General features: G+C 53.7%; 1 protein-coding gene across 1 annotated transcript; it reads left to right on the top strand.

Annotated features, from left to right (window-relative positions):
• The first annotated feature begins 552 nt into the window (after positions 1 to 552).
• ADAM33 (ADAM metallopeptidase domain 33) lies at positions 553 to 25206 on the top strand. Its single transcript, XM_004383071.1, has 25 exons — positions 553 to 646; positions 2949 to 3028; positions 5415 to 5491; positions 6402 to 6404; positions 6449 to 6524; positions 6730 to 6806; positions 6891 to 7080; positions 7320 to 7385; positions 7533 to 7604; positions 7775 to 7941; positions 8034 to 8118; positions 8202 to 8344; positions 8989 to 9166; positions 9267 to 9356; positions 9635 to 9830; positions 9978 to 10086; positions 10192 to 10390; positions 10488 to 10565; positions 10644 to 10752; positions 10830 to 10977; positions 12342 to 12437; positions 12641 to 12707; positions 23506 to 23614; positions 23800 to 23847; positions 24917 to 25206. The coding sequence occupies exons 1-25, from the start codon at positions 553 to 555 to the stop codon at positions 25204 to 25206; spliced, it is 2847 nt and encodes a 948-aa protein (XP_004383128.1).

Raw genomic sequence — 25206 nt, 5'->3', positions numbered from 1 at the left:
AGCTTGACCTCCCCGGGTGCTCCTTGGGGCGCCTCTGGAGAGGACTGGTGGCAGGGCGGGGACAGAGGTCGGCTCCAGGAGGCCACGGAGTGGGGCGCTCTCTGGGCAGACCCAAGCAGCAACGCGCAGCCCCCTAGCCCCGGCCTCTGTCCTCCCCACTGTGGTCCTCAAAGGTGCTTCTCCGCGGTTCCCGCCCCATCCCCACCCTCCGACCCCAGGAGTAAGGGTCCCTCCGAGACCGAGGGGCCACACGGATTCCACCCGGTCCCGCCCGGCCCAGCTCTCCTTCCTCGACGGCTGCTCCCGCCTGGAGGGTCGTCCTGGCTCCCCGCGGGCGCACGAGGTCTGTCCCTCGGACCAGGGTAGGGATGCGACCGACTGCGGTCCCGGCACGGGCGGGGCCCGGGTCGCGCGCGGGGAGGGGCTAGGTCCGGAGTGGCGCGGGAGGGTCCGGCGGCGGGCCGGGCTGCCCTGGGCGTGGGACCGCCGCGATCCAGCCGGGGCGGGGCCGGGAGCCGGAGCTGCAGCTCAGAGGCCGAGGCGCTCACAGCCATGGACCGGAGGTCCCGGAGAGCTGGGGGGTCGCCGGCGCTGCTGCTGCTGCTGCTGCTGCTGTGGCCGGGGCCGGGGCCCGGGGCTCTTCAAGGTGAGGACGCGGGCAGGGTCCGCCACGAGGGACAGGCAGGGGTGGGGGTGTCCGCCCAGAGCCTTGGTAGGGCCAGGGGATGGGAGGGTCTGAAAGCCCCGGACCGCCGGCTAGGAGGGCAGGGAGTGGGGAGGGCCTAGGTGTCTCCGTTGGACCTACCCAGGGACCCTCACCTGTGCTTGGGCCGGACTCCGGCCGCCTTGCCTACACTCTACCCGGCAGCTACCCCTCCATGGGCAAAGCAAAGAAAGGAGCAGGGCCCCTTCCCCTCTCAGCAGCTGCCACCTCCCCCTCCTAACGCCCTCTGCCAGGATAGTCCACTCTCACCTCCCACCGCCCAGTCCCAGTGTGAACCGCTGCACCTCTGCCCCTTAAGGCTAAGTGGGTCTCCCTCTTCCGGGAAGCCCCCCATCCCAGCTGGCCCCCCAGAATCCCTGTTCTGCCCTCAGATGACAGGACTAGCCGTGGCCTCCACCAAACCCTCACCCCCTCACCCAGCGCTCACCCTCTCACCCCTGGGCCTTGGGGCAATGTTTATATTGTTGCCTTGTTTGGTTAGATAGAGAAGGACTTCTCCGTTCTGAGGGTGCCTGTTCAGCAGTGCCCTGGGGGAAGACTGCTGTAGCCTCTCCTAGCTGTCTGTGAGACAGGGATGGGAGGATTAGCTGAGTTCTGTACATCAAGTGCCTGGCTGAGGGGACAGGGCTGGGACCCTGAGGGGCTGGGCTGGGCTGGGCTGGGCTGACACGGCATGGGGAAGGGAGAGAGCGCAGCTGCTGCCTGCTGGCACGCTGAGCACGGACCCAGGCCTGACCGGGCAGCCAGTCCAGGGCAGGCTTCCACCTGGGACCTCTTCATTTTTTTTGCTCTGCTCCAAGGGAGAGGGCCGATAGCCCTTTGTGCCTTTGGGGACGGTCCCTAGGCATCCTGCTGCTCCCTCCCTTCTGGGACCTCTGGGAGGAGTGGAGAAGGGCTCAATGCGCCCCAGCACAGCCTGGCTCCCCCAGTTTCCACTTCTATCCACCTAGTCACCACAGCCCCAGGTCTGCCTCCCTCCACTAAGGTGCCCAGTGGCCAGTGTGTGTGTGCAGGGCTGTGTGGGGAACAACCCTGCGTGCCCACAGGTACACCCTTCCCTCTCCACCCTTGGAGGCCTGGGGCCAGCAAGACCCAGCTCTCCACACCCACTTAAGTCCTTTCTGGGCTGAGAGATCCCCACCTCATCCTCTCCCCCAGACCCACTCAGGCTCCTCTCCACACTGGCCCCTTCAGCCTCTCCCCAAGCTGTGGGGTTGCCAACCCGTCACTCCCACTGGCCTGTCAGCTTGATGACAACTCACTCATCCAATCAGGGAGGGCTTTTTGGGGAAGGGGGGCTCCTGGAGCTGCTGCTATTCCAGGTCTTTGATGTCCAGGGCCTGGCAGAGGAGGTGGAGGTAGGAAAAGGAGTTGGGGTGTCCAGGCATGGGTGAGCCACCTCCACAGGAGGCCATCTCAGCCTGGGAAGGGTTGGGGTCAGGGCTGACCTCTGGGTGGGAGGTTGTTCTGGAAGCTGAGCCTGCCCCAGAACTGGGTCCCAGAGGGTGGGAGGGCTGGCTGAGGCTCTGGGCTGCCTCTGGCCTGGCTCCTGTAGGGCAGGCCTGATGAGCTGCTGGGGCCCAGTGGTGGGGCTGGGGAGCATTCCAGGGGAGCATTCCAGTGTCTTCTTGTGAGCAATGCTTGGCTCTGGGATTTCTCCTGGAGCCCCCTTAGACCCACTCAGCCAGGGAGCACCCTGGATCTCTCTGCAAGGCCCCCCTCCTGAAGGCAAGAGGAGGGGGTTTCTGGGCCGGGGTCCAGCCTTGTTCCCAGCATGAAGGGGCAAGGTGAGTCTCCTAAGACAGCATCTGGCTGTTGTTATTGTTCTCAGAGTGGGGAATGGGGAAGACACTGGCACCCACCCTCAGAATCTCTCATCCTAAAGGCATCCGCTGCCCGGTGTAAAAATACCCAGGCTGCCTCCGCCTTGCCTGTCCCCTCTTGGGGGGAGGGAGCATGGCCTCTTCCTTGTGACCTCTGACCCCAAGGCTTCCCCTCCCCCCAGAGGTCAGTGCATCCCCAGCTGAGCTGTTCCTTCCCAGGCTCCTCTATCCTCTGCTCCCTCCCTGGTGGCCCCTCAGTTCCAGGGATGCCCATGGGTGCCCACCCTTCTCCAGGCTAAACATCCGACATCTCTAAGCCCGTCCCACTGCTGTCCCCCCTCTGCTGTCCCCCCTCTGCATTCCTCAGGCTCCCCTCACCCTGTGCTCTGTCCTCACCTCAGGAGATACCCCGGGAGAGCCAGCCACCCCCTACTGGGTCCTGGATGGAAGGCCCTGTCGCGAGGTCACCCTGGAGGAGTCGGTCAGTGGCACATCACCCCTTCCTCTGCCAGGGCCCGGTTTGCTGGGGTCTCCAGAACCACACAGTCATTACTTTCTCAGGCCCCTCTCGGCAGGGTGGGCAGGCGGGAACAGGGAGACGTCTAGATCATGTGAGCCTACACACATGGAAGTCATTTTCAGGTTTCCTCCACTTCGCCTCCCCCTTTCCCTCCCTTCCCAGAGTTATCGGGCTGCCTCTGCCCCCACCACACAGAGGCAGGTCCAGAGTTGTGGAGCTTGAAGCTCCTCAGGGGCCTCTTCAAGAAAATGCCAAAATACCTTCTTTTTCCAAAGTTTAACAGAACATGTGACTCCGTGGACACATTGTTGCCCCCTCCCCCGACCCTGGCTCTGCCCCAAGGGGCCTGGAACTTCAGCCTTACTGGCTCTCACAGAATCCATTTCTGGCCAAGGGGCAGTAGTCACTCTCCTGGTACCCCCCAGGTACAAACCCACCCCCTTTTGCTTCTCTGGGATGCTAGGCCCCTGTCCCCTCCCAGCACCTGCCCATCACACACTTCCAGAATAACCAGGCCCCATTGGTATGTGCTGCAGCCACTGTGCTGCAATCCAGGGGGTGGGCACCCTCAGTATGCCTGGTTCACAGATGGAAGCCCAGAGAGGTTGGGGAAATTGCCCCAGGTCATACAGCTGTTTGGCCTGGCAGCCTGAGACGTGCTAAGGTGTGGACAACTTCATACCATCAGCCGACCCCCTAAGCGCAGAAAGGCCTCTATCCTGAATTTCCAGGCGGGGGAGGACAGCCCCACCGTCCAAGCTCATTGAGGGGGAGAGGAGGAGAGAGCTGCCATGGAGGCTGGGATGCCCCCAGAGGCCCAGCAGCTTCCCACTTGAAGCCCTAAGTGCGGTTCCCTAGACCCTCAAGGTCTCCCAGGCCCTTGGGGCCCCTATTCAAGTGGTCAAGCACAGCACCATCCCAGAGCTTTGAGGTTGTTCTCCTGGACATCACTGGGGGAGAGGAAGGCTGGGCACACAGTGGGGTCACCCTAACTGTGTGCATCCCTCCCTATCTGAGCCTGGGCTGTGACCAGGAGGGAATCCCAGAGGGCCCTGCTGTCTTCACTCCACTGCCCCTGCCCCAGGAAGCCTGCCAAGACAAGGAAAGCAGAGCTGAGGCGAGAGAGTCCTCTCCAAGAAGTCTCTCACATTTCAGGATGGGGATGGGGTACAGAGCAAGAGGACAGGGTCTCCAGAAGGGCAAGAAGTGAAGACAGCAGGGGCCACAGGGGGACAGAGAGAGGGGAGCCCCGGGGGGCCCAGGAGGTGGCTCAGAGACCTCACGGGTTTCCCTTTCTGTCTGGCCCCCCCCCTTTCCCCAGCACAAATCTTTCCCCAGTAAAGCAAGTGGCATTCCAGCCACATGAGCTCATGCTTGGGGCCTTGTGCTGCCTGTGGCCAGGGAGGCAAGGGCTGTCTGCTCCCCACCTGCAGAAATGGGCCCCCCTAAGACTCTGAGTCCTTTGGCAGGGGTCCGAGCCCGGTGCATTTTGGGATAGAAGGGGAGGGCCAGCAAGGGTGGAGCAAACAGTCTGAAGATGCAGCAGCCCCCAGGAGGCTCTGAGCTGGCTCCAACTCTGGGCCCCCAGCCAGGCTGAGTGGACAAGGGGAGCAGATGGGGTATCCCCACAGGAAAGAGGCAGCAAAGAGATGGAGGGACAGGAGTGGGTTGATGGGGAGTCAGGGAGCTGGCTGAGGCCTGCCCTGCTTACATCAAGCCAGGAAGCGGATGTTTTTCTCTCGGCCTGGAGTGGGCGTCCTTGTTTACTGCATGGGCTCAGTGAAGCAGGTGTGGAGCGGGCCTGCGGGAGACCAAGGGGCGAGGGAGTGGGAGAGTGAGGCTGCCGGAAATGGAGGTGGAGTAAAGCCTGAATCCTACAGGGAGTGAGTGGCAGCAAGATAGAGAAACAAGCCCCTAGACACCACAGAGGCTGGGAGGAGGCCCACGCCACGGCCACCCAATGACTCAGGACCCCACTGTCCTCCCGGGCCGGCAGGAATCCCTCCCGGCATGAAAGAGGAGGGAGGGCTAGAGGAAAGGCCCAGGAGCTTGGGCGAGGCAAGGCACTCTCTGGGTCTCCTCACCTCCCAGGGAGGACGTGGTGTGCCCTTCACAGTGCCTATGCACTTGTCAGGGGGCTGTTGTCAGGACACAAACATCTTCATTTGGGAACTTCTTTGTCTTGGTGACCTCACCCCCACACCTTTCCATGCCCTCCAAACGTGAGGGGCCTGCTGCCCGCCCTCCATGCTCTCCCCACGAACTCTGTCCTTGGCCGGCTCCATATCCCACTGCTCCCTGACGGGCCTGGACATCCACCCTCAGCCCTATACTCCTTCTCATCCAGGTCTCAAAGCCAGATGTGGGGCTGGTGGCCTTGGAGGCTGAAGGCCAGGAGCTCCTGCTTGAGCTGGAGAAGAAACAGTGAGTACCAGGCCGGGGTGGGACCTGGAAGCCAAGAACAGACCCTCTCTCTGTAGGGGACAATGCCAGGGGCAGGAACTGACACGAACCCTTGAGGGAGGCTGGATGGGGAGAGGGCCCTGGGAGGAGGTACCGGGGACAGGGAGGGTCAGCAGGCCCATGGCTGACTCCCTGGAGGCTGGGTCAGCCCCAGTATGGGGTGGGTCCCTCACCCCACCCCAGGAGCATCTTGTCAGCACCAGGCTCCCTGAGGCAGATGAGTGAGCATCACCTAGTGGGTGCCCACAGGGTATGTGAGTCAAAAGAGAATCCAAGGCCAGATTCCAAAGGTGGAGTTGAACCTGGAGGGCACTCCAGGCTGAGGCAACGGCAGGGACAAAGGTGCAGTGGTTGTGACATTCCAGGCAATTTGTCTGGCTTGCCTGGAAGCAGGGAGAAAGGACCCCTTTCGGGCCAGAGAACAGAAAGCCATGAATGCCATTTTAGTTCTGAGTGTCCTGGACAGTAAGAAGCCAAAGATTTTGACCTAGTGAGTGAGCAGGCAGAGCCAGGCTCCAGCCAGTGCCCTGGGCTGGGCAAGTGGGTGTCTAAGATGGAGCCTGTGAGCGGCAGTGGGCGGGGGGTAGGGGGGTTCATGAAACCATCCAGACTGTACATATTATCAATAGCTATTGTTTACTAGGAGTCCCTGAGTAGTACAAACAGTTAATATGCTAACCAAAAGATTGGAGGTTCAAGTCCACCGAGAGGTGCCCTGGAAGAAAGGCTTGGTGATCCACTTCGGAAAAATCAGCCATTGAAAACCCTAAGATGAACAATTCTACTCAGACACACATGGGGTCGCCATGAGCCTCACTTATAGAGCTGTTCAATTAGCATTCAGGGAGGAAGGCCAGAGGGCCTCCTGGAGTAGGTGGGGCTGAACTGGGTGATTCCTATGACACCTTCTCCCTGCAGGCTGCTGGCCCCTGGATACAAAGAAACCCACTATACCCCAGATGGGCAGCCAGTGGTGCTGGTCCCCAAACACACGGTGAGACACTTTCCACGGGCTCTGAGGATGGGGTGGGGGTACTGGAGAGCTGAAACCTCTGTGGATGCCCCCTCCCCGTCGTTACTACACGATTGTTCTCCTGTTCCTGAGGAGAAGCTGGAGTCCGTCTTCCAGCATATCCTCTATCTAGCCTCCCCTACTTCAGCTCTGGCTGAGATTTGGGGCTGGGTCCCTTCCTTTCCAGGATCATTGCCACTACCATGGGCACGTGAGGGGCTACCCTGACTCCTGGGTAGTCCTCAGCACCTGCTCCGGAATGAGGTGAGGAGCTCTGGGGGAGGGGCTGGGGCCAGGGCTGGGGAGAAAGCTCCCTTACACCTCTTCTGCACCCCCTCTGCACCCCAGCGGCCTGATCGTGCTCAGCAGCAATGCCAGCTATTATCTTCAATCCTTCCCACCTGCGGTCTCCAAGGACCCCTGGACACACAAGATCTTCCGGACAGAGAATCTGCTCAGCTGGAAAGGGGCCTGTGGCCACAGGGACCCCAGTGACAAAAAGGACACTGCTGGCCTTCCTCGTGTCTCTCAGAGCAGGGTGAGGGGCACAGACAGGGGCGAGACTGGGAATGCAGTATCCTCAGTCCTCTGAATTAGAAGCGGCAGAGATGCAGGGGCCCCAGCCCAGGGAATCCTGTCTTGATATTTTTATTGAAGCTGAAGAAACAAGTCTAGAAAATTCTTAAAGTTAACTTTGTTCCTTCTGGGAATCGTGGGCGGGGGTCAGGGCTCAAGCCTAGCAGTCATCCCCTCAGGGTCACCACTGCCCCTCCCCAGGAGATGCGAGAGGCCCACAGGAACCCGAGGTACCTGGAGCTGTACATAGTGGCTGACCATACCTTGGTGAGGGGTCACCCAAGGAGGGGTGAGGGGTCACTCAAGGAGGGGTGAGGCGTCACCCAAGGGGGGGTGAGGGGTCACCCAAGGGGGGTGAGGGGCCAGGATGGGGCCAGCTCAGCTCCTCACACCGCCGTTTTGTTGCCCTCCCAGTTCTTGACCCAGCACCGGAACTTGAACCACACCAAACAGCGTCTTCTAGAGGTCGCCAACTATGTGGACCAGGTTGGGCGCGGCTGGAGACAGCAGTAAACCGCGGTGACTGCAGCAGGGGTGGGCCGGTCCTAGCGGGGGCGGCGGGCGCGGAAAGAAGAAATCGAGGAGACGACCCTACGGAGGGGCACGGGTCCAGGTGGGGCGCCTGGTTCCCGGCTTCAGCCCCTCCACGCCCTCAGTTCCTCAGGACTCTGGACATTCAGGTGACGCTTACCGGCCTGGAGGTGTGGACGAAGCACGACCTGAGCCGCGTCACGATGGACGCGAACGCCACGCTCTGGGCCTTCCTGCAGTGGCGTCGGGGGCTGTGGGCGCTCCGGCCACACGACTCCACGCAGCTGCTCACGTGGGTGCTCGCGTCCTCCATTCGGGTCCCGGGCGGGGCTGGGCGACAGCGATCCCCTGGCCCAGCCCGGTCACGCTGCGCTCCGCCCACAGGGGCCGCGCCTTCCGGGGCGCCACCGTGGGCCTGGCGCCTGTCGAGGGCATGTGCCACTTGGAGAGCTCAGGAGGCGTGAGCACGGTGAGATACGGCTGTGGCGGGATGGGTGCGGGCGAGGGGCGCGGCCCGCGGTGACACCCCCCCTCCCCCGCTACGCCTTCCAGGACCACTCGGTGCTCCCCATTGGCGCTGCAGCCACCATGGCCCACGAGATAGGCCACAGCCTTGGCCTCAGCCACGATCCCGACGGCTGCTGCGTGGAGGCTGTGGCAGAGCAAGGCGGCTGCGTCATGGCAGCGGCCATGGGGTGCGGGCGCGTGGGCTGGGGAGAAAGCGGTAGGAGCTGCAGCGGGGAGGGGGGTGGACCTAAGGAGCTTTCCTTTGGGCCAAATGCCCTTCGGTCAGTCGTGGCACAAGCGATTTGTGATGGGCTACTAACCAAAAGGTTGACACTGGAATTCATGCAAGCCACTCAGCGGAAGAAAGGCCTGGCGATCTGCTTCCGTAAAGATTACAGCCAAGAAAACCCTGTGGAGCAGTTCTACTCTGTAACACCTAGGGTCACCGTGAATCGCAATCAACTCCACCGTACTTTTTTTGGGGGGGTGGGGTTGGGTGAGTATTAGGAAAAGCACAGGTGAAGTGGATTTTCTCTAGAGTATTAAGATTATTTTCAGAACAACCTAGCCATGTTATTCCAAGCAGCGCTGGGTCGGGATTCAATTTTGGGTTCTGGGCTGCCCACTCTTCACATCACACCCTCCTGCCTCTCTGGCTCTTTGCGGTTACATCCCCTTTCTGGGCACTGCTTCCTAGAGAATCCCCGCTGCCCCGTGGCTCAGATAGTCACCGCGCCTCAGGAGGCTGGGTGGCCAAGCTCAGCGGTGGGCGAGGGGACGAGCGGAAGTGGGGGTGGTCTCGGCCCGCCAGACACCCCTGCTCCGCTCGCAGGCGCCCGTTTCCGCGAGTGTTCAGCGCCTGCAGCCGTCGCCAGCTGCGGGCCTTCTTCCGCAAGGGAGGCGGCACATGCCTCTTCAACGCCCCGGACCCCTGGCTCCCGGTGCCGCAGGCTCGCTGCGGGAACGGCTTCGTGGAGCGGGGCGAGGAGTGCGACTGCGGCGCTTTCCAGGTCAGATGCAGGGAGCCCAAAGCTGCCGCCCCCCAACCCGGGCCCCGGAGGCCTGGGACGCTGCGCCTTGACCTGGTGCCGCCTCGCTTTTCCGCCCCAGGAGTGCCCGGACCCCTGCTGCCTCGCCCACAACTGTTCCCTGCGCGCTGGGGCCCAGTGCGCCCAAGGGGACTGCTGCGCGCGCTGCCTGGTGAGGGCATGGGAAGCTCGGTGGTGCGGGTTAGGGAGTTCTGCTGTTTCTCCTCTTCTGCACTTTGGAGCCGGACGGCTGTTCTTTGCTGATTGGCGCCCTCCTGTCAGGTTGCCGGTTGCTAGCTCAGCTCTGTGCGTAGGTCCTTTTGGCGCTTAGGTCCGGCTCCCCCGCCTCAGAGCCGAGCTCTAGGCGTGGATCGCTCGCTGTCCTTTGTCTGTTTGTGCCTCGGCCTCCCTCCGTCTTTCCTTCCTCCCTAACCCCTATCACCTGCGCAGCTGAAGCCGGCAGGCGCACCCTGCCGCCGGGCCGCGGGCGAGTGTGACCTCCCTGAGTTCTGCACGGGCGCCTCCCCGCATTGTCCCCCAGACGTTTACGTACTGGATGGCTCGCCCTGCGCCAGGGGCCGCGGCTACTGCCGGGACGGCGCATGCCCCACGCTCGAGCAGCAGTGCCAGCAGCTCTGGGGGCCTGGTGAGTGGGCGCGCTCGCCTCTGGACCCTAGTTCCCATCCTCGGGCTTGCTCGGATTTCTACTTGGGGGGAATGGGCGGGAGGAACTGAGGCCCGGGGAGCGCTGTGCCTCCCTGGGCTGTCCCCAGCCCCACTCACGTTTCCCCAGGCTCCCGCCCAGCCCCGGAGGCCTGTTTCCAGGTCGTGAACTCCGCGGGAGACGCCCACGGGAACTGTGGCCAGGATAGCCAGGGCCGGTTTGTGCCTTGCGCACAGAGGTGGGTACTTGGGCACACAGTGGAGCCGAGACATCGGAAGCTGAGGGTGAGTTGGAGGAAGCGCGATACTTCATGCTTTTTGGCTACCTTCCACTTCTTTCCCAGGGATGCGCAGTGTGGGAAGCTGCAGTGCCAGGGCGGGGAGCAGCGCCCGCGCGTGCCACAGGCAGTGCCTGTGGACTCCACCATCAGCTTAGACAGCCATGAGATGACCTGCAGGGGAGCTTTTGCGCCCTCCACGGCCCAGCTGGACCTGCTTGACTTGGGCCTAGTAGAGATGGGCACCCAGTGTGGATCTAGAATGGTGAGCCCTGCTCACTCGAACCCTCCTTGCCACTTGAGTCCCGCTGGCCAAGGTGTCACACCCCTCCCTCACTGCCCAGTGTGCACACTGCCTGTAGGTGTGCCAGGACAGGCGCTGCCAGAATGCCACCTTCCAGGAGCTGGAGCATTGCCTAGCAGCATGCCATGCCCATGGGGTGAGTAGCCTGTGGGGTGGGGAGCCTGGGGTCCCAGACCCTCACCTGACCCTCTTTCCTTCCTACTCCTCACTGCAGGTTTGCAATAGTAATTACAACTGTCACTGTGCTCCGGGCTGGGCACCGCCCTCCTGCAAGGAGCCAGGATTTGGAGGTAGCATAGACAGTGGCCCTGTGCAGCCTGAAAGTGAGAGAATAGGGCAGATGGGCAGGGGCTGGGCTGGTGTACTTGCTCAGGACTCAGCCCCATGCTGTCCTCCACAGACCACAATGCCTTCCCGATGGCCACGATCCTGAGCTTCCTGCTGCCCCTGCTCCCCGGGGCCGGCCTGGCCTGGTGCTGCTACGGGCGCCCGGGATCCTGTCTCCAGCAGCACCTCTGGGGCTGGAGGAGAGGTCCTGCTCTCAGTGGGTAGGCTCTGAGTGCTGTGCCTCTGAGGACTCAGATCCCTGCATCCTGAGCCCACCCCTGGGATTCCTGCTCCTCAGAGCTCTGTCAGTGTGCCTGGGAGACGAGACAGGGGTCCTAGGCCTTGCCCTAGGTCTGCGAGGCCTTCAGGCCAACAAGCCAGTTTGAGACAGTAGAGAGGAGCCCTGAGCAGGAGGCCCTAGTGGCCTCCCAGTCAAGCCCAGGGCTTGGCTCCCTGACCTCCACCACTACCTGAGGGCAGGGTCCTCAGCACCCCATTACTGTGGTTCACCCCTCTTGTCCATGCCTCCTGTTTCTGCCACCAGGTGGCCCCCTCACCCTTAACTTTGCTCTGTTTCTCCACCAGCCCCATTAAGCAGTTGCTGCTCCCCTGCGCCCTTCCAGGCCTCCCTAGCTTCTCTGTCTCCTGAGTTTCCAGCCTGCTGCCACTTCGTCTGCCTAATTCTTTTCAGTTACCCGCTTCAGGTTCCCAAATGCTAGGCCCGGCACATCTTTTCACTCTGTGCCACTGGTCAGCTATGATGCCCACCCCTCCTCCAGTCCTCCATGACTCGGCTGAGGACCTCAGAATACCAAGCATGGTCCACCTAGGGCTGCCCCTTCACTGGCGCCCCGGGCAAGGCAGGCCCCTCTGGTCATGTCTGACACAGCCTGGCCTTGAGGGTGCTCTGGGTGAGCTGTGGGAGAGGGCAGGGTCTGGGCTGGACCCGGGGAGTATCACCTGCTGGAGATGGGGCAGAGGGCATCCCATAGAGGGGCAGGGCACCAGCTGGGTCTCAGGGGCCAGCTGAGAGGCCTTGACACAATGAGCAGTGATTGTGGGTCTGTGGGCAGAGCTTGGCCTGGCAGCGTGAGGGGGCTACCGAGGGGAGGCGACTGCACCTCCTAACCAGGTCACCGGAGTCTTGACAGCAATGGAGACTATTGTGAAGAGACATGGGAGGAAGTGGCAAGACCTGGGAGAGTGGGTGCTAGCAGGCAAAGATGTCTTGGCGTCATCCAGGGCAGCAGGGCAGAGCTCCCGTTCAGAGAGGACGTCCTTCTTCAGGGCCTGAGCAGGGCTAGTGTCGGGAAGGCACCAGGATGCTGGGGTAGCACTGGGGCTTCGGGCAAGTGTCAGGCTGGGGAGTGGAGGGGCAGGAGGCCCTGGGAGGGAACACAGGGCTCCTCTCAGGAGGACGCATGCAGGAAGGGGGCCAGAGAGGGTGATGTGGAACAGGAGGGTGGAGACTCGGTCAATGCAGAGCTTGGGCTGGGGCTATGCCGCTGATTGTGGGGAAGCAGCCCCGGGGCGCCCTGCTTGGAGTCACTGTTCTGACCTCCTGGCCTCTTATCCTGCTGCTCAGGCCCAAAGCTGGCCCACGCAGGGACTACCCACTGGGCAGCGTTCACCCCATAGAGCTGGGCCCGACAGCCACTGGAGTGCCCCGGCCCCTGGGTGAGTGAGTGAGGCACCAGTGGGAGATGGGGAAGGAGGGGAAGGGATGGGTTCTTACCTTCTGACTCCTTCCAGAAGGACCCCCCTCCCAACCTAATACCCAGCCACGTTGAGTTCCCTGTGCCCCACCCAGGAATAGGGACTCCTGCCCACTGTGTTCATAGGGCTCATCCTCCCCGACCCCTCCGTTGTTCCCTAGACCTTGAGAACTCTGCCACAGCCCAACAGCCACCCTGAGAAGCCTGTGGCCTGTAGCCCTGCCTGCACCCCCAAGGTAGCTGGGGACTCTGATGTGGGGCCCTCTCCCACCCACAGCTCACCAACCCACCTCTAGTGCCCCTTATCTCTCTGCTCTCCTACTCTAAGGTTTCTGGGCTTGGATTATTATGGAAATGAGACATGCCTTCTTGGAGAAGCTGCTGTCATGGGATGGCATGCTGGAAGGCCCTGGGGTGGGCAGGGGAGAAGTTGTGGCTCTTCTTGGGTCATCCATCCCCACTGAGGGTGGACAGGGGTTCCCTGCCACATTCCTTGCAGCCTGGGGTCCCAGCCCCCTCCTTCACATCCTCCTCAGCAGGTCAAGTCCAGGAACCAAGATTCTGTCTCTGGTGAGAGGTGGCTCCTGAGATGAGAAGACTCCAAGACAGGTGGCTTCTGATACCCACTCTAGGAACTTGACCCCCAGGAGTACAGCCAGGGAGTCAGCTGACCTCTTGCACCTTTAGGCAGCTGGAATGTTTCTTCCCTCAGCAGAGCCCTGCCCCATCCTCTCCAAGACCCAGAGCACTGTCAGAAGTTGCCTTATGGTGTCCTTGCCCTTTAAGGCTGGGAAACCCTGCCAGGGTACACCCTCCAGCCCAGGAACCTATCAGTCCAAGTAGGGAAGGTCGCATAGTTACCTACCTACCTCACCAGGGAAGGCTGGGTCATGCTGGGCACTCAGAGACCTCTGTCCTGAGAGCCTGGGTATGCCTGATTCATGTGCTGTACCCAGGCCCAGTGCTGCAGAGGGCAGTGACTGCTGGGCCAGAAGCTGGGACTCTGGGTCCTACATTTCAGATCTGTGTCCACACTGCCCCACAAACAAACAAAAGAACAAAAACACACTTTGGGACCTTCCCTCCTGCCCTCTCCTGCCCTGTCTTGTCCTCCTGGATACTTCCTTATCCCCCATCCCTATTCCTAGTCCTCCACTTGAGGCTTTTGGGGAGTGTGGGCTCTGCCACAGCCCCCTCACTTTGGACATGACTCAGCTCCTCTCCATTCCCTGGGAGGGGACAGAGGGAGCCAGCCATTTCAGAAAGGACACCAGAATAGAAGTCAGAAAAAAGACCTGTTGCCCTTGGGTCTCTCTGAGTTTTTTCTTTCTGTAAACTCAACCCTATGGGGCACCCTGAGAGTCACAAGGGGTGGTGGCTGGGGCCTCAGATGGCAGCCAGGACCCCAGGCATGTATTTGGGCTTGGGATGGTGCTACCTCACTCGAATAACCCCTTTGCCCTACCCCCCTGCCCATCCCTGGGACATTCTCAGAAGCCCATTCTTCAGCTTCATGCAAGAGTTGCTGTATTAGTCAGCTGTTGCTGTATAACAAAACCATCCCAAAATTTAATGGCTTAAAACAGCAATTGATTCTGTGAGTTGGCAAATTAGGCTGAGCCCAGCTGGGTGGTTTATGTGGTCTCAGCTAGGCTCACTTATATGTTTGCAGTCAACTGCTGTCAGGTGGTTTTGCTTGTGGCTGGCTGCTGGCTGAAGCAACAAGGGTGACTGGACCATGTGTCTCTCATTCTCCAGCAGGCTAGCCCAGGCTTGTTCACATGGCAGCTGGGGAGGCTTGCAGGAGAGCAGGACTGGGACTAGGGTGATGCAAATGAGGCCCTTACTTCAGAGCAGAATTTAAGGGGACACACATACACACACACACACACAAATCTCAGTACTCAGGATAAATAATATTTTAATTCAATATTTCTAAAAATAAAAATTAATGCAAAAAATTCACCATGAACTATCAAAATTTTAAATAAAGACAGCATCAGTAACGGTGTTGTGCCGAGCCATGCTGGAGCCTGAGGTAAAGGGAAAAATCAGTAATGATGACCCTAAGGCCAGTGCCTCCCTCGCCTCCCTCGTCTCACCCTAGTCCTGGCCATGCAGGAGAGAAGTGGAGGCCCGCAAAGCCCCTTGAGGACCAGGCTCAGAACTGGCACTATCTGCATTTCCATCACATTCTATTGGCCCAGACAAGTCCCAGGCCCAGCCCAGATTCCAGAAAAAGACTCCACCTCCTAAAGGGAGGGAAAGCAGAATCATATGGCAAAGGATGTGGAGGATTGGGGAATTTTTGCAATCTAGCAGTCCTTCCACTGGCACGCTCGGGCTTGCCTTCACTCAACAAGCCCAAGGGGCTGAATGAGACTGCTTTCTAAAGCCCCCACTCCCACCCTCCAGGAGGGGGTATCCAGACCTTGTCGGCCTCCAGCTACAAAGGACCAGAGAGGAGGTCAAACTCACCCCTCTTGACTATTGCCTGAAACTGCCAGGACTCCCTCCCCTGTCTGGTGCAGAGAGCCCTAGGAAGGGTCAGATGGGAAAGAAAGAGGATGATGGGAGCAGAAGTCCCAGTCTTAGGGGGAAGGGACATCTGGGGCCTGGGATCACCTGGCTCACAGTGGAGAACTTGAGAGAAGAGACTTAGGTGACAGAGCTGGCTTGAGGTCATTAGCAGAAGTATTAGGGGTGCAGATGGTGAACGGAAGGCAGGAGGGGCAGCTGAATGAGGGCATCCTGAGGGCCAAAGTGGACATCAAGCTGGGGGATGATAAGTGAGCCCAAATGAGATATGACCCCCTGTCTTTATTGAAAACTTTATTGGGACTCACTGAAGAAGCACTCAGTAAATGAAGGGAGAAAGTATCTTCATGAATGGGAAGACTCAATACTATAAATTGTCAGTTATGCTGAAATTCATTTATAGATTTATAATAATTCCAATATACATCCCAACATAGTTTGTTTTTTTTTTTTTTTTTAGTTTAACCAACTGCTTCTAAAATACATTTGGAATAGCAAGGCCTAGAAGAGTGAATGGGGCGGGGAGGGACTAAGAGAAGAAAAAAACGCAAGAAAGAACAGTTGCACTCTAGACATTAAGATTTACTGTAAAGCTATAGTCATTAAGACAGTGAGGTGTCAAAAAGAAGCAAACAAATAGGTCAATGGAGTGCCCAGGAGGGATGATGACATGTGTGATTTTGTTCTGCAGGACAAACTGCAGCCCAAAGGTCCTACTATCAAGGAAAATGGGAAGAATAGATAGGTAGGCAACAAGGAATCTCTATCACACAACTTCATGCCAATAAATTTGAGAATAGGCCAATTGGATGATTTAGCAGAAAAATGACTTACTAGGAATGACTACAGAAGAAATTGAAAATTTGACCAGATCTTTAACTGTTAAATAGAACTGAGAGTTAGAAATCATTTCATCAAAGTGAACTTTAGGCCCAGAAGATTCCATAGATGAGCTCCACTGAACATTTGAGGGACAGCTAATTCTAATCTTATCCATAGTCTTGTAGAGAAAAAATAAAAGGGCACGTGCTCAACTCATTTTACGAGGATAGTATAACCTTGATATTAAAACTTGTTGACGACATAATGAGGAAGTAAAATTATAGCCCAATCGCTCTTATGAACATAGATGCAAAATTCCTAAACAAATTAAGCCCGGCAAATATAAATAATACATACACACATATGTAATTTATTCTGACTCATGGAGAATACACACATTCTTCATGAATCAGAATCAACTCAATGGCAACTGGTACTGGGTATATATATATAATTCATCACAACCAACTTGGGTTTATCCCAGCGATACAAAAATGATTCAACATTAGAAAACCTAAAAGATCCCTCTAAGGTAATGATTCTCATCCTGGTCTGTACATTAAAATCACCTGGGTGCTTGTAAAAAATACCAGTGCTTGGGTCCCTCCCAAGAGATTCTGATTCAGTTTGTCAAGGTAAGGTTGGGCGTTGGTAGTTTTTAAAAGCTCTTCTTCATTTGAATCTAATGTGCAGCCAGGGTTGAGGCAATGCTTTAAGGTTTAAATGGCAGATAATTAAAAATGTTAACCTATGTGCACTGGGAAGAACACACAAATGTTCATAGCAACACTATTTTCAGCAGCTAAAAGTTAGAAAATTTTAAATGTCCATCAATAGGAGATTAGATAAAGAATGGCATATTCATGCAGTAGAATACTATGCAGTAGAGAAAAATGAATGAACTATTCTACAAACACCAACATGAATACACCTCCAAAAATAATGTTGAGCAAAAAAGCAGTGAAGTGTACAGTAAGCCATTTATACAAACTCTACACATATGCAAAACAATACTATATATATTGTTTAGGCATTATGGATTGAATTGTGTCCCCCACAAATGTATGTCAACTTGGCTAGGCCATGATTCCCAGTATTGTGTTATTGTCCACCATTTTGTCATATGATGTGACTTTCCTATGTGTTGTAAATCTTACTTCTATGATGTTAATAAGGCAGGATTAGAGGCAGATATGTTATTGAGGCAGGACTCAATCTACAAGATTAGATTGTATCTTGAGTCAATCTCTTTTGAGATATAAAAGAGAAAAGTGAGCAGAGAGACAAGGGGACCTCATACCACCAAGAAACAAGAGCCTGGAGAAGAGCACATTCTTTGGACCCAGGGTTCCTGAGCTGAGAAGCTGTTCAACCAGGGAAGGTTGATGATGAGGACCTTCCCCCAGAGCCAACAGAGAGAGAAAGCCTTCCCTTGGAGCTGGCACCTGAATTCAGACTTCTAGCCTCCTAGACTGTAAGAGAATAAATTTCTGTTTGTTAAAGCCATCCACTGTGGTATTTCTGTTACAGCAGCACTAGATAACTAGGACAGGTATACATACATATACATGAGAAAAACAAACAGCAAAGTAGTGTAACTGAGGAGTAGTAAGAATAGAATTGGAGGTAGACACAGGAATTGGCAGGGGACACAGGGGTCTTCAACTCTATTTATAATGGTTTATTTCTTACACCACCAGTCTGTCAGTTTGTCGTACTGTGGTGGTTTGTATGTTGCTATGATGCTGGAAGCTATGCCACTGGTACTTCAAATACCAGCAGGGTCACCCATGGTGGACAGTTTTCAGTGGAGCTTTCAGACTAAGAGAGACTAAGAAGAAAGGCCTGGAAATCTACTTCTGAAAATTAGCCAATGACAACTTCATAGATCACAACAGAATGCTGTTCAATATAGTACTGGAAGATGAGCCCCTTAAGTTGAAAGGCACTCAAAATACACAATGACCACAAAAATGGACTTACGCATACCACCAATCGTAAAGATGGTGCAAGACCTGGCAAGATTTCATTCTAACAATAACAACATTTCTTACCCTGGTTCATAGGTACTTGAATGTTATATTACTCTTCATACTTTTTTGCATATTTGAAATATTAATATCTCATACTTTTAAAGTGATGGCATTAGTATCATAGCTGTATAAAGTTAGGTCTAAATTTTGTCTTTAAAAAATGGAATGCTTCAGACAAAGATTAGACTGGACTATGGGACATAAAATGATACTTGTGAAGAGTGTGCTTCTTAGCTCAAGTAGCTAGATGAGACTAAATGGGCAGCTCCTTGTCCAGAGGTGAGATGAGAAGGCAGAGAGGGTCAGGAGCGGGTTGAATGGACACGGGAAATCTGGGGTGGAAAGGAGAAGTGTGCTGTCACAGTATAAGGAGAGCAACTAGGGTCACACAACAATGTATGTATAAATTTTTTTCCATTTATTTATTTACTTATTTTACATTTCTATTCTGCTATGAACTGATAAATTTGTAAAACGTAATCAGAAAAATAAAATGGAAGAAGATAGTAGGCAAATAGCAAGATGGTAAATAGAAACCATTTCATGAATTACATTAAATGTAAATTATCTAAATTCCCAAATTAAAAGGCAGAGGTTGTTCAACTGAATAAAAGTACAAGACCAAATTATATGCTACCAAAAAGAAAACCGCTTTAAATATAAAGACACAAAGTAATTAATTATAAAAGACAAGAGAAGATATATTATGCTAACACTAATTAAAAGAAATCTGAAGTTTCTGTATTAATATCAAATTAGTTTTCAGGGAAAAAAAATTTGCTGGGGTAAAGACAGTCATTTCATAATGATATAGAGTCTAAATTAATCAAGGAAACATAACAACCTTAAGCGTTTAAACACTTAATAAACTTCTAAATATATGAGGTAAAAATTGACAGAAATTTAAAAAAGAAATAAACAAATCTATAATTATAACCAGAGATTTCAATTACTGTTGTTGTGGTTAAGTGCCATTGATTCAGCTCCAACTCACAGTGACCTTATGTATAACAGAATAAAAATTTGTGTAGTTCTGTACCATCTACACAATCATTTCTGTTTGAATCTATTGTTGCAGCTATTGTGTCTCAATCTATTTCATTTAGGGTCTCCCTCTTTTTTTTACTGACCCTCTAGTTTACCAAATATGATATCCTTGTCTAGTGATTGGTCTTCCTGATGACATGTCCAAAGTAAGCAACATGGGTTCTCACCATCCTTGCCTTTAAGGAGAATTCTGGCTGTGCTTCTTCCAAGACAGATTCGTTTGTTCTTCTGGTAGTCCATGGTATATTTAATATTCTTTGCCAATAACTGTCTCTAAACCTCTGATATCATGGCCCTTTAGACTGAAGTACTTCTTTAGCATTTTTTTTAGAGCAGTTCTCCTTGCAACAAATTCTAAGTTTTCTATATCTAAAAAGATCTGTATTTCTCCCTTATTCTTGATTTTTTTTTTTTTTTTTTTTTGCTGTATGTAGAAATATAGGATGAAAGTTCTTTTCACTCAACATATTAAACCGTTGTCGTGCTGTCTTCTAGCTTCCATGGTTTCAAGTGAGAGGTGAACGATATTATTCCCTTCAAGGGTGCATCTGCCTGTAGTCAAAGACGGTTGTCAGCAGTAGACATCATGGCTCTCACCACCTCCCCCTCCTTTCGCTCAAATACCTGGCTCCGTGCGCCATCTTTGCTTCTTCTCCAATGTATGTATAAATTTTTGTATGAGAGAATAACTTGAATTAAAAAAAAGCACAATGATTAAAAAAATGAAATGCTATATAGAAGAATTTCATAACTTAAGGGCTTGTATCTGTCTGTGTTCTCTCATTTTTTTCCTGCTCACTAGGATTTTATTCCAAACTGCAGGTGTTCTAAGCTTTTCCATTTCGTGGTGTACCCCTCTTTGGCAATGAACATTTCTTCTCTCTCTCAGAGAATCAGTTCTAACAAGAAAGAATTGTTCATCATTTCTAAAAAGAAGCTCATCTGGACCTGTATCCTGTAAACTTAATACCACTATATGTGCATTAAAGGTCAAGACAAATCATGTTTTTTTTAAAAAAAAAATCACCTTTTAGTCTCAACATTTATTTACAGGATAACTTTTTGGTTTTTCAAAAACAATGCTGTTTCACATTTTAATCAAGAGAAAACATCAGACAAATCCAAGAGGGACATTCAACAAAATAACTGACCAGGATTATTCAAAAGTCTCACGTTCCTGAAAGGTAAGGAAAAATGAGGAATTACCACAGCTGGGAAGAGACTAAGGAGACATGACAACTAAACGTAACGTGGGATCTTGGATTGGATCATGGAACAGGAAATGGACATTAGTAGGAAAACTGGTGAAATAAAAAGGTACCTTAGTTAAGCTCTCTGGGTGGCACAAGTGGTTTGCCATCTGCTACTAACCTAAAGGTTGGTGGTTCCAACCCACCCGGCAGCGCCATGAAAGAAAGACCTAGCGATCTGCTTCCACAAAGATTACAGCCATGAAAACCCTATGGAGTCAAGAAAACCCTGTGGAGCCCGGTCTACTCTGTAACACGTGAGGCCTCCATGAGTCCGATTTTAGCAACAGGTTTGTTTTTGTTTTTGGTAATTTAGTTAATGAACATGAATATTAATTTCCTAGTTAAAAAAATTAATTTTAATTTTTTTATTGTATTTTAGATGAAGGTTTACAGAACAAATAGTTTCTCATTAAACAGTACACATATTGTTTTATGACAATGGTTAACAACCCCAAGACATGTCAACACTGTCCCTTCTCTACCTTGTGTTCCCTATTATCAGCTTTCCTGTCCCCTCCTGCCTTCTAGTCCTTGTCCCTGGACTGTTGTGCCCCATTAGTCTCGTTTTGTTTTATGCAGCTGTCTAATCTTTGGCTGAAGGGTGAACCTCAGGAGTGACTTCATTACTGAACTAAAAGGGTGTTTGGGGGCCATACTCTCAGGGTTTCTCCAGTCTCTGTCAGGCCGGTAAGTCTGGTGTTTTTTGTGAGTTAGAATTTTGTTCTACATTTTTCTCCAGCTCTGTCCGGGACCCACTGTTATTATCCCTGTCAAAGCAGTCAGTAGTGGTAGCCAGGCACCATCTAGTTGTACCGGACTCAGTTTGGCGGAGGGCGTGGTAGTTGTGGTCCATTAGTCCTTTGGACAAATCTTTCCCTTGTATCTTGTTTTCTTCATTCTCCTTTGTTCCTGAAGGAGTGAGACCAGTGGAGCATCTTAGATGGCTGCTCACAGGCTTTTAAGACCCCATACACTACTCACCCAGGTAGAATGTAGAACATTTTCTTTATAAACTGTGTTATACCAATTGAGTTAGATGTTCCCCGAGACCAGGATCCCCACAGCCCTCCACCCAGCAATAAAATCCCTCGGGGAGTTTGGATGTATCTATGGAGCTTCCATGACCCTTCCTGTACAAGTTGTGCTGGCTTCCCCAGTACTGTGTACTGTCTTACCCTTCACCAAAGTTACCACTTATCTATTGTCTATTTAGTATTTCCCCTGCCCCCATTCCTCGTAACCAACAAACATTGTTTCTTTTAGTGTGTAAACCTTTTCATGAGTTTTTACAGTAGTGGTTTCATACAATATTTGTCCTTTTGTGATTGACTTATTTCACTCAGCATAATGTCCTCCAGTTTCATCCATGTTATGAGATGCTTCACAGATCCATCATTGATCTGTATCGTTGCATAATACTCCATTGTGTGTATGTACCATAGTTTGTTTACCCATTCATCTGTTGATGGGCATCTAGGTTGTTTCCATCTTTTTGCTATTGTGAACAATGCTCCCATGAGCATGGGTGTGCATATGTCTATTCGTGTGATGGCTCTTATTTCTCTAGGATATATTCCTAGGAGTGGGATTGCTGGATTGTACAGTATTTCTATTTCTAGCTTTCCAAGGAAGCGCCATATCATTTTCCAAAATGGTTGTATCGTTTTGCATTCCCACCAGCAGTGCTTAAGAGTTCCAATCTCCCTGCAGCCTCTCCAACATTTGTTATTTCCAGTTTTTTTGATTTGTGCCAGTAATGCTGGGGTGAGATGGTATCTCATTGTGCTTTTAATTTGCATTTCTCTAATGGCTAGTGATCGTGAGCATCTCCTCATGTGTCTGTTGGCCGCCTGAATGTCTTCTTTGATGAAGTGTCTGTTCATTTCCTTTGCCCATTTTCAAATTGGATTATTTGTCTTCTTGTTGTAGAGGTTGTCTTAGGCTGGGTTCTCTAGAGAAGCAAAACTAGTAAAGCATATATATATATAGAGAGAGAGATTTATATCAAGGAAACAGCTAACGTGACTGTAGAGGCGTTAGTCCCAAGTCCGTGGATCAGGGTAGAGGCCTCTCCCAATTCACCCAGCCGCAGAAGCTGGTGAGCCCAAGATTGGCAGGTTGGAGAGCAGGGCTCCTGCTCACAGGCTGTGAAGGTTGAGGAATTCCAAGATTGGCAGGTAAGACTGCAAGGTTTCCCCTGATTCATGTAGTTGCAGGGGCTGGCGAACCCAAGATTGGCAGGTCAAAGAGCAGGACTCCACTCACAGGCTGTGAAGATTGAGGAATCCCAAGTTCGGCAGATAACCTGACAGCTCAAGTCCCAAGAACCGGGTGTGAGACGACAGGAGGCAGCCCCAGGATCCTGAGAGAGCAAAAAGCCAGAATGTCTGCTTATATTCAGATGCAGGCATCACCCACAAGGAAACTCCCTTTCATCTGATTGGCTATTCACAGCATAATTCAATCATGGGAGTGATCACATATAAACACTGAGAATCATGGTCCAGCCAAGTTGACACACAATCTTACCCATCACAGACATGTTGGATTTTCTTATGGAGATTAGACCTTTGTCTGATTTATAATGTCCAATTTTTTTTCCCCAGTCTGTAGGTTCTCTTTTTACTCTTTTGGTGAAGTCTTCTGATGTGCATTAAGTGTTTAATCTTTAGAAGATCCCAGTTATCTAGCTTATCTTCTGGAGTTTGCGTGTTGTTGGTTATGGTTTGTATCCTGTCAATGCCATGTATTAGGGCCTCTAGCGTTGATCCTATTTTTTCTTCTATGAACTTTGTAGTTCTTGGCTTTATATTTAGGTCTTTGATACATTTTGAATTAGTTTTTGTTAATTTCCTAGTTCTGATAATTGTGCAATGGTTATGTAAAATGTTAACATTAGGGGAAGCTAGATAAAAGGTATAAGGGGAAGTCTAATATTTTTGGAACTTTTCTGCAAGTCAAATTAGTTCACAATATAAAGTTAAAATATAAAATTATTTTTAAAAGGAAAAGAACAACGCTGTTTTGTTCTAAAAGTTAATAGTTTAGCGGGAGAGACAAGGTCTGGTTAAGGTATGTGTGTGTGTGTGTGTGTGTGTGTGCGCGCGCGCGCGCGCGCGCGCGCGCTGGGGTCCATCTCGGCTCATTCAGGCACTGAATCCGGTGGCTCCCGGATCTACTGCGAAGGCACAGCCCTGGGTGCACTGGGTTGGGGGGAGGGTCGCTGCAAATGCTCCTCCCGCCTGAGTGCACTTGTCAGCGCAGACGCCTGGGTTTCCACCGAGCTCCAGCACGGGTGGCGCTGGGAAGGGGACACCTGTCTGACGGGGGCTCTGCTTCAGGAGGTCCCCAGCCGTCCAGCGAGGAGAGAGCGCAGGAGCGAGCCGTCGTCTCCGTTCGCCCTCGGCATGGCCCACTGCCTAGGACTCACGCTGCTGCTGCTGCTGTTGGGTGAGCGCCTGCCTCCTCCCCCGGGCCCTTCTATTCCAGCTTGCCCCTCGCGACCAGTTGGAGGGGCAAGAGGGCGATTCCGGGGGAAAAGCAGGAACGAAAGAAGAGGCGCTGGCAAGGACGGGTGTGTCTGCCGCCTGGGTGAGGAGTGCGGGGACGCCTGGCATTCCGCCCCCCACGCCCAGGGCTGCGCGACGCCGTACCGCCGCCTCCGCCTTCGTCCCCCATCCCAAGTCTGACATCTCTGCCCCAGGAACGTTCTTTTCCCTTTTGCCTCCATCTCCTTGTTCTCCTGCCTTTCTCATAGCCCCAGCCCTCCATGACTCCCTGCCCCGCACCTTCAGTGTCTCCCTGTCTCGCACCTGCCGTTCAACCTGCCAGATGCTCCTTCCCCACCTGGGGCATCGCCAAGGGAAGGGTCACTTTACGGGGTGTGGTGGATGGAATGGAATCTGGCAAGGTGTAAGGCAGAGTTGCTCTTCTGGCTGAGATGCGCTGTTTTGAGGGTGGACACCAGGTATGGGTGCTCCTGGTGGAGTGTGACAGGTAAACAAAGGTGCAGGGAGGAGAGAAGGGCTAAGTGTACCTGCTGCTCTGTGGCCCCAACAGGAGGGCCGCCCTCTCCCATCTACTCCCTCCACTTAGGTACCCTCTGCAAGATCTCAGCGTCTGCCTGTCATTCCGGTAGAGCTGACAGCGCTGAAGCTATGGCAAGAATTACCATGACCCTCACATCCCAATCCATGGCCCAGGCAAGACGAGGCCGGTGCCGGAGAGGGGCCCCACTCCCAGCCCTGCGGCAGGAGACACCCCCACCCCAATACACACTAGAATGGGTGCGAGGCCAGGCTAGGCACCTTCGCTCAGACTGGGGTGGCAAAAAGGGTTCTTGTCTGAGCAAGGTGCTCCTAGGGGTGAGGGCAGGGGGAGATGTGGGGGCGGGGGTCCTGGTTTTGGTGATCCAGGTCCTAGGGATGGACTGCCAAGTCCCGACCTCCCGTGACGCTCGCTTGGCTGGACTAAGCCCTGGTCATGACCCGTCTTGGCAGAGCTCACCCTTAGTCCCATCCGATATTTGGTGTGTGACTCGGCCATGCCAGGCGTCCTCTCTGCCCTCAGAGGAGTGCCACCTATCATGGGGCCCCCGTGCCTTCCCTGGAACCAGTGACGACTCCTGTAGCTCGGATCCTGTAGCTCCGGGCAGAGTCCTGTGGCCTGCCACCAGGGACTTCCTTCAGGCCTGAACTGGCCTTCAATGGCCAGAGCCCTAGCGGGGAACCTCTCTTTCGCCTTGGCCGCCAGAGGGTGGAGGCCAGGAGGAATCCGGCGTCCAGATGGGACGGGACAGGGTAGATAAGGGGTTAGGCTCGCGAGAAGGAGCATCAGCAGGGGCTGAGGAAGAGAGGCGCAGGGGTCAGGAGGAGGCCCACGAAAAGGCCAGGGAGGTAGGAGAACCAGCAATCTATAGACCCACCCAAAGGGCCTGTGCTGGGGAGAAAGAGGGTGGGTCAGGCATCCCAGAGCGTTACGAAGAGGAAGAGGACGAGGAGCGGCCACTGTCCTCGGAGCCACTTCTGATAAGTTTCCATTAG

This window comes from Trichechus manatus, unplaced genomic scaffold (genome assembly GCF_000243295.1).
Source record: "Trichechus manatus latirostris isolate Lorelei unplaced genomic scaffold, TriManLat1.0 scaffold00104, whole genome shotgun sequence".
NCBI classification, from domain to species: domain Eukaryota; kingdom Metazoa; phylum Chordata; class Mammalia; order Sirenia; family Trichechidae; genus Trichechus; species Trichechus manatus.
This window is presented reverse-complemented; position numbering and strand designations above follow the sequence as displayed.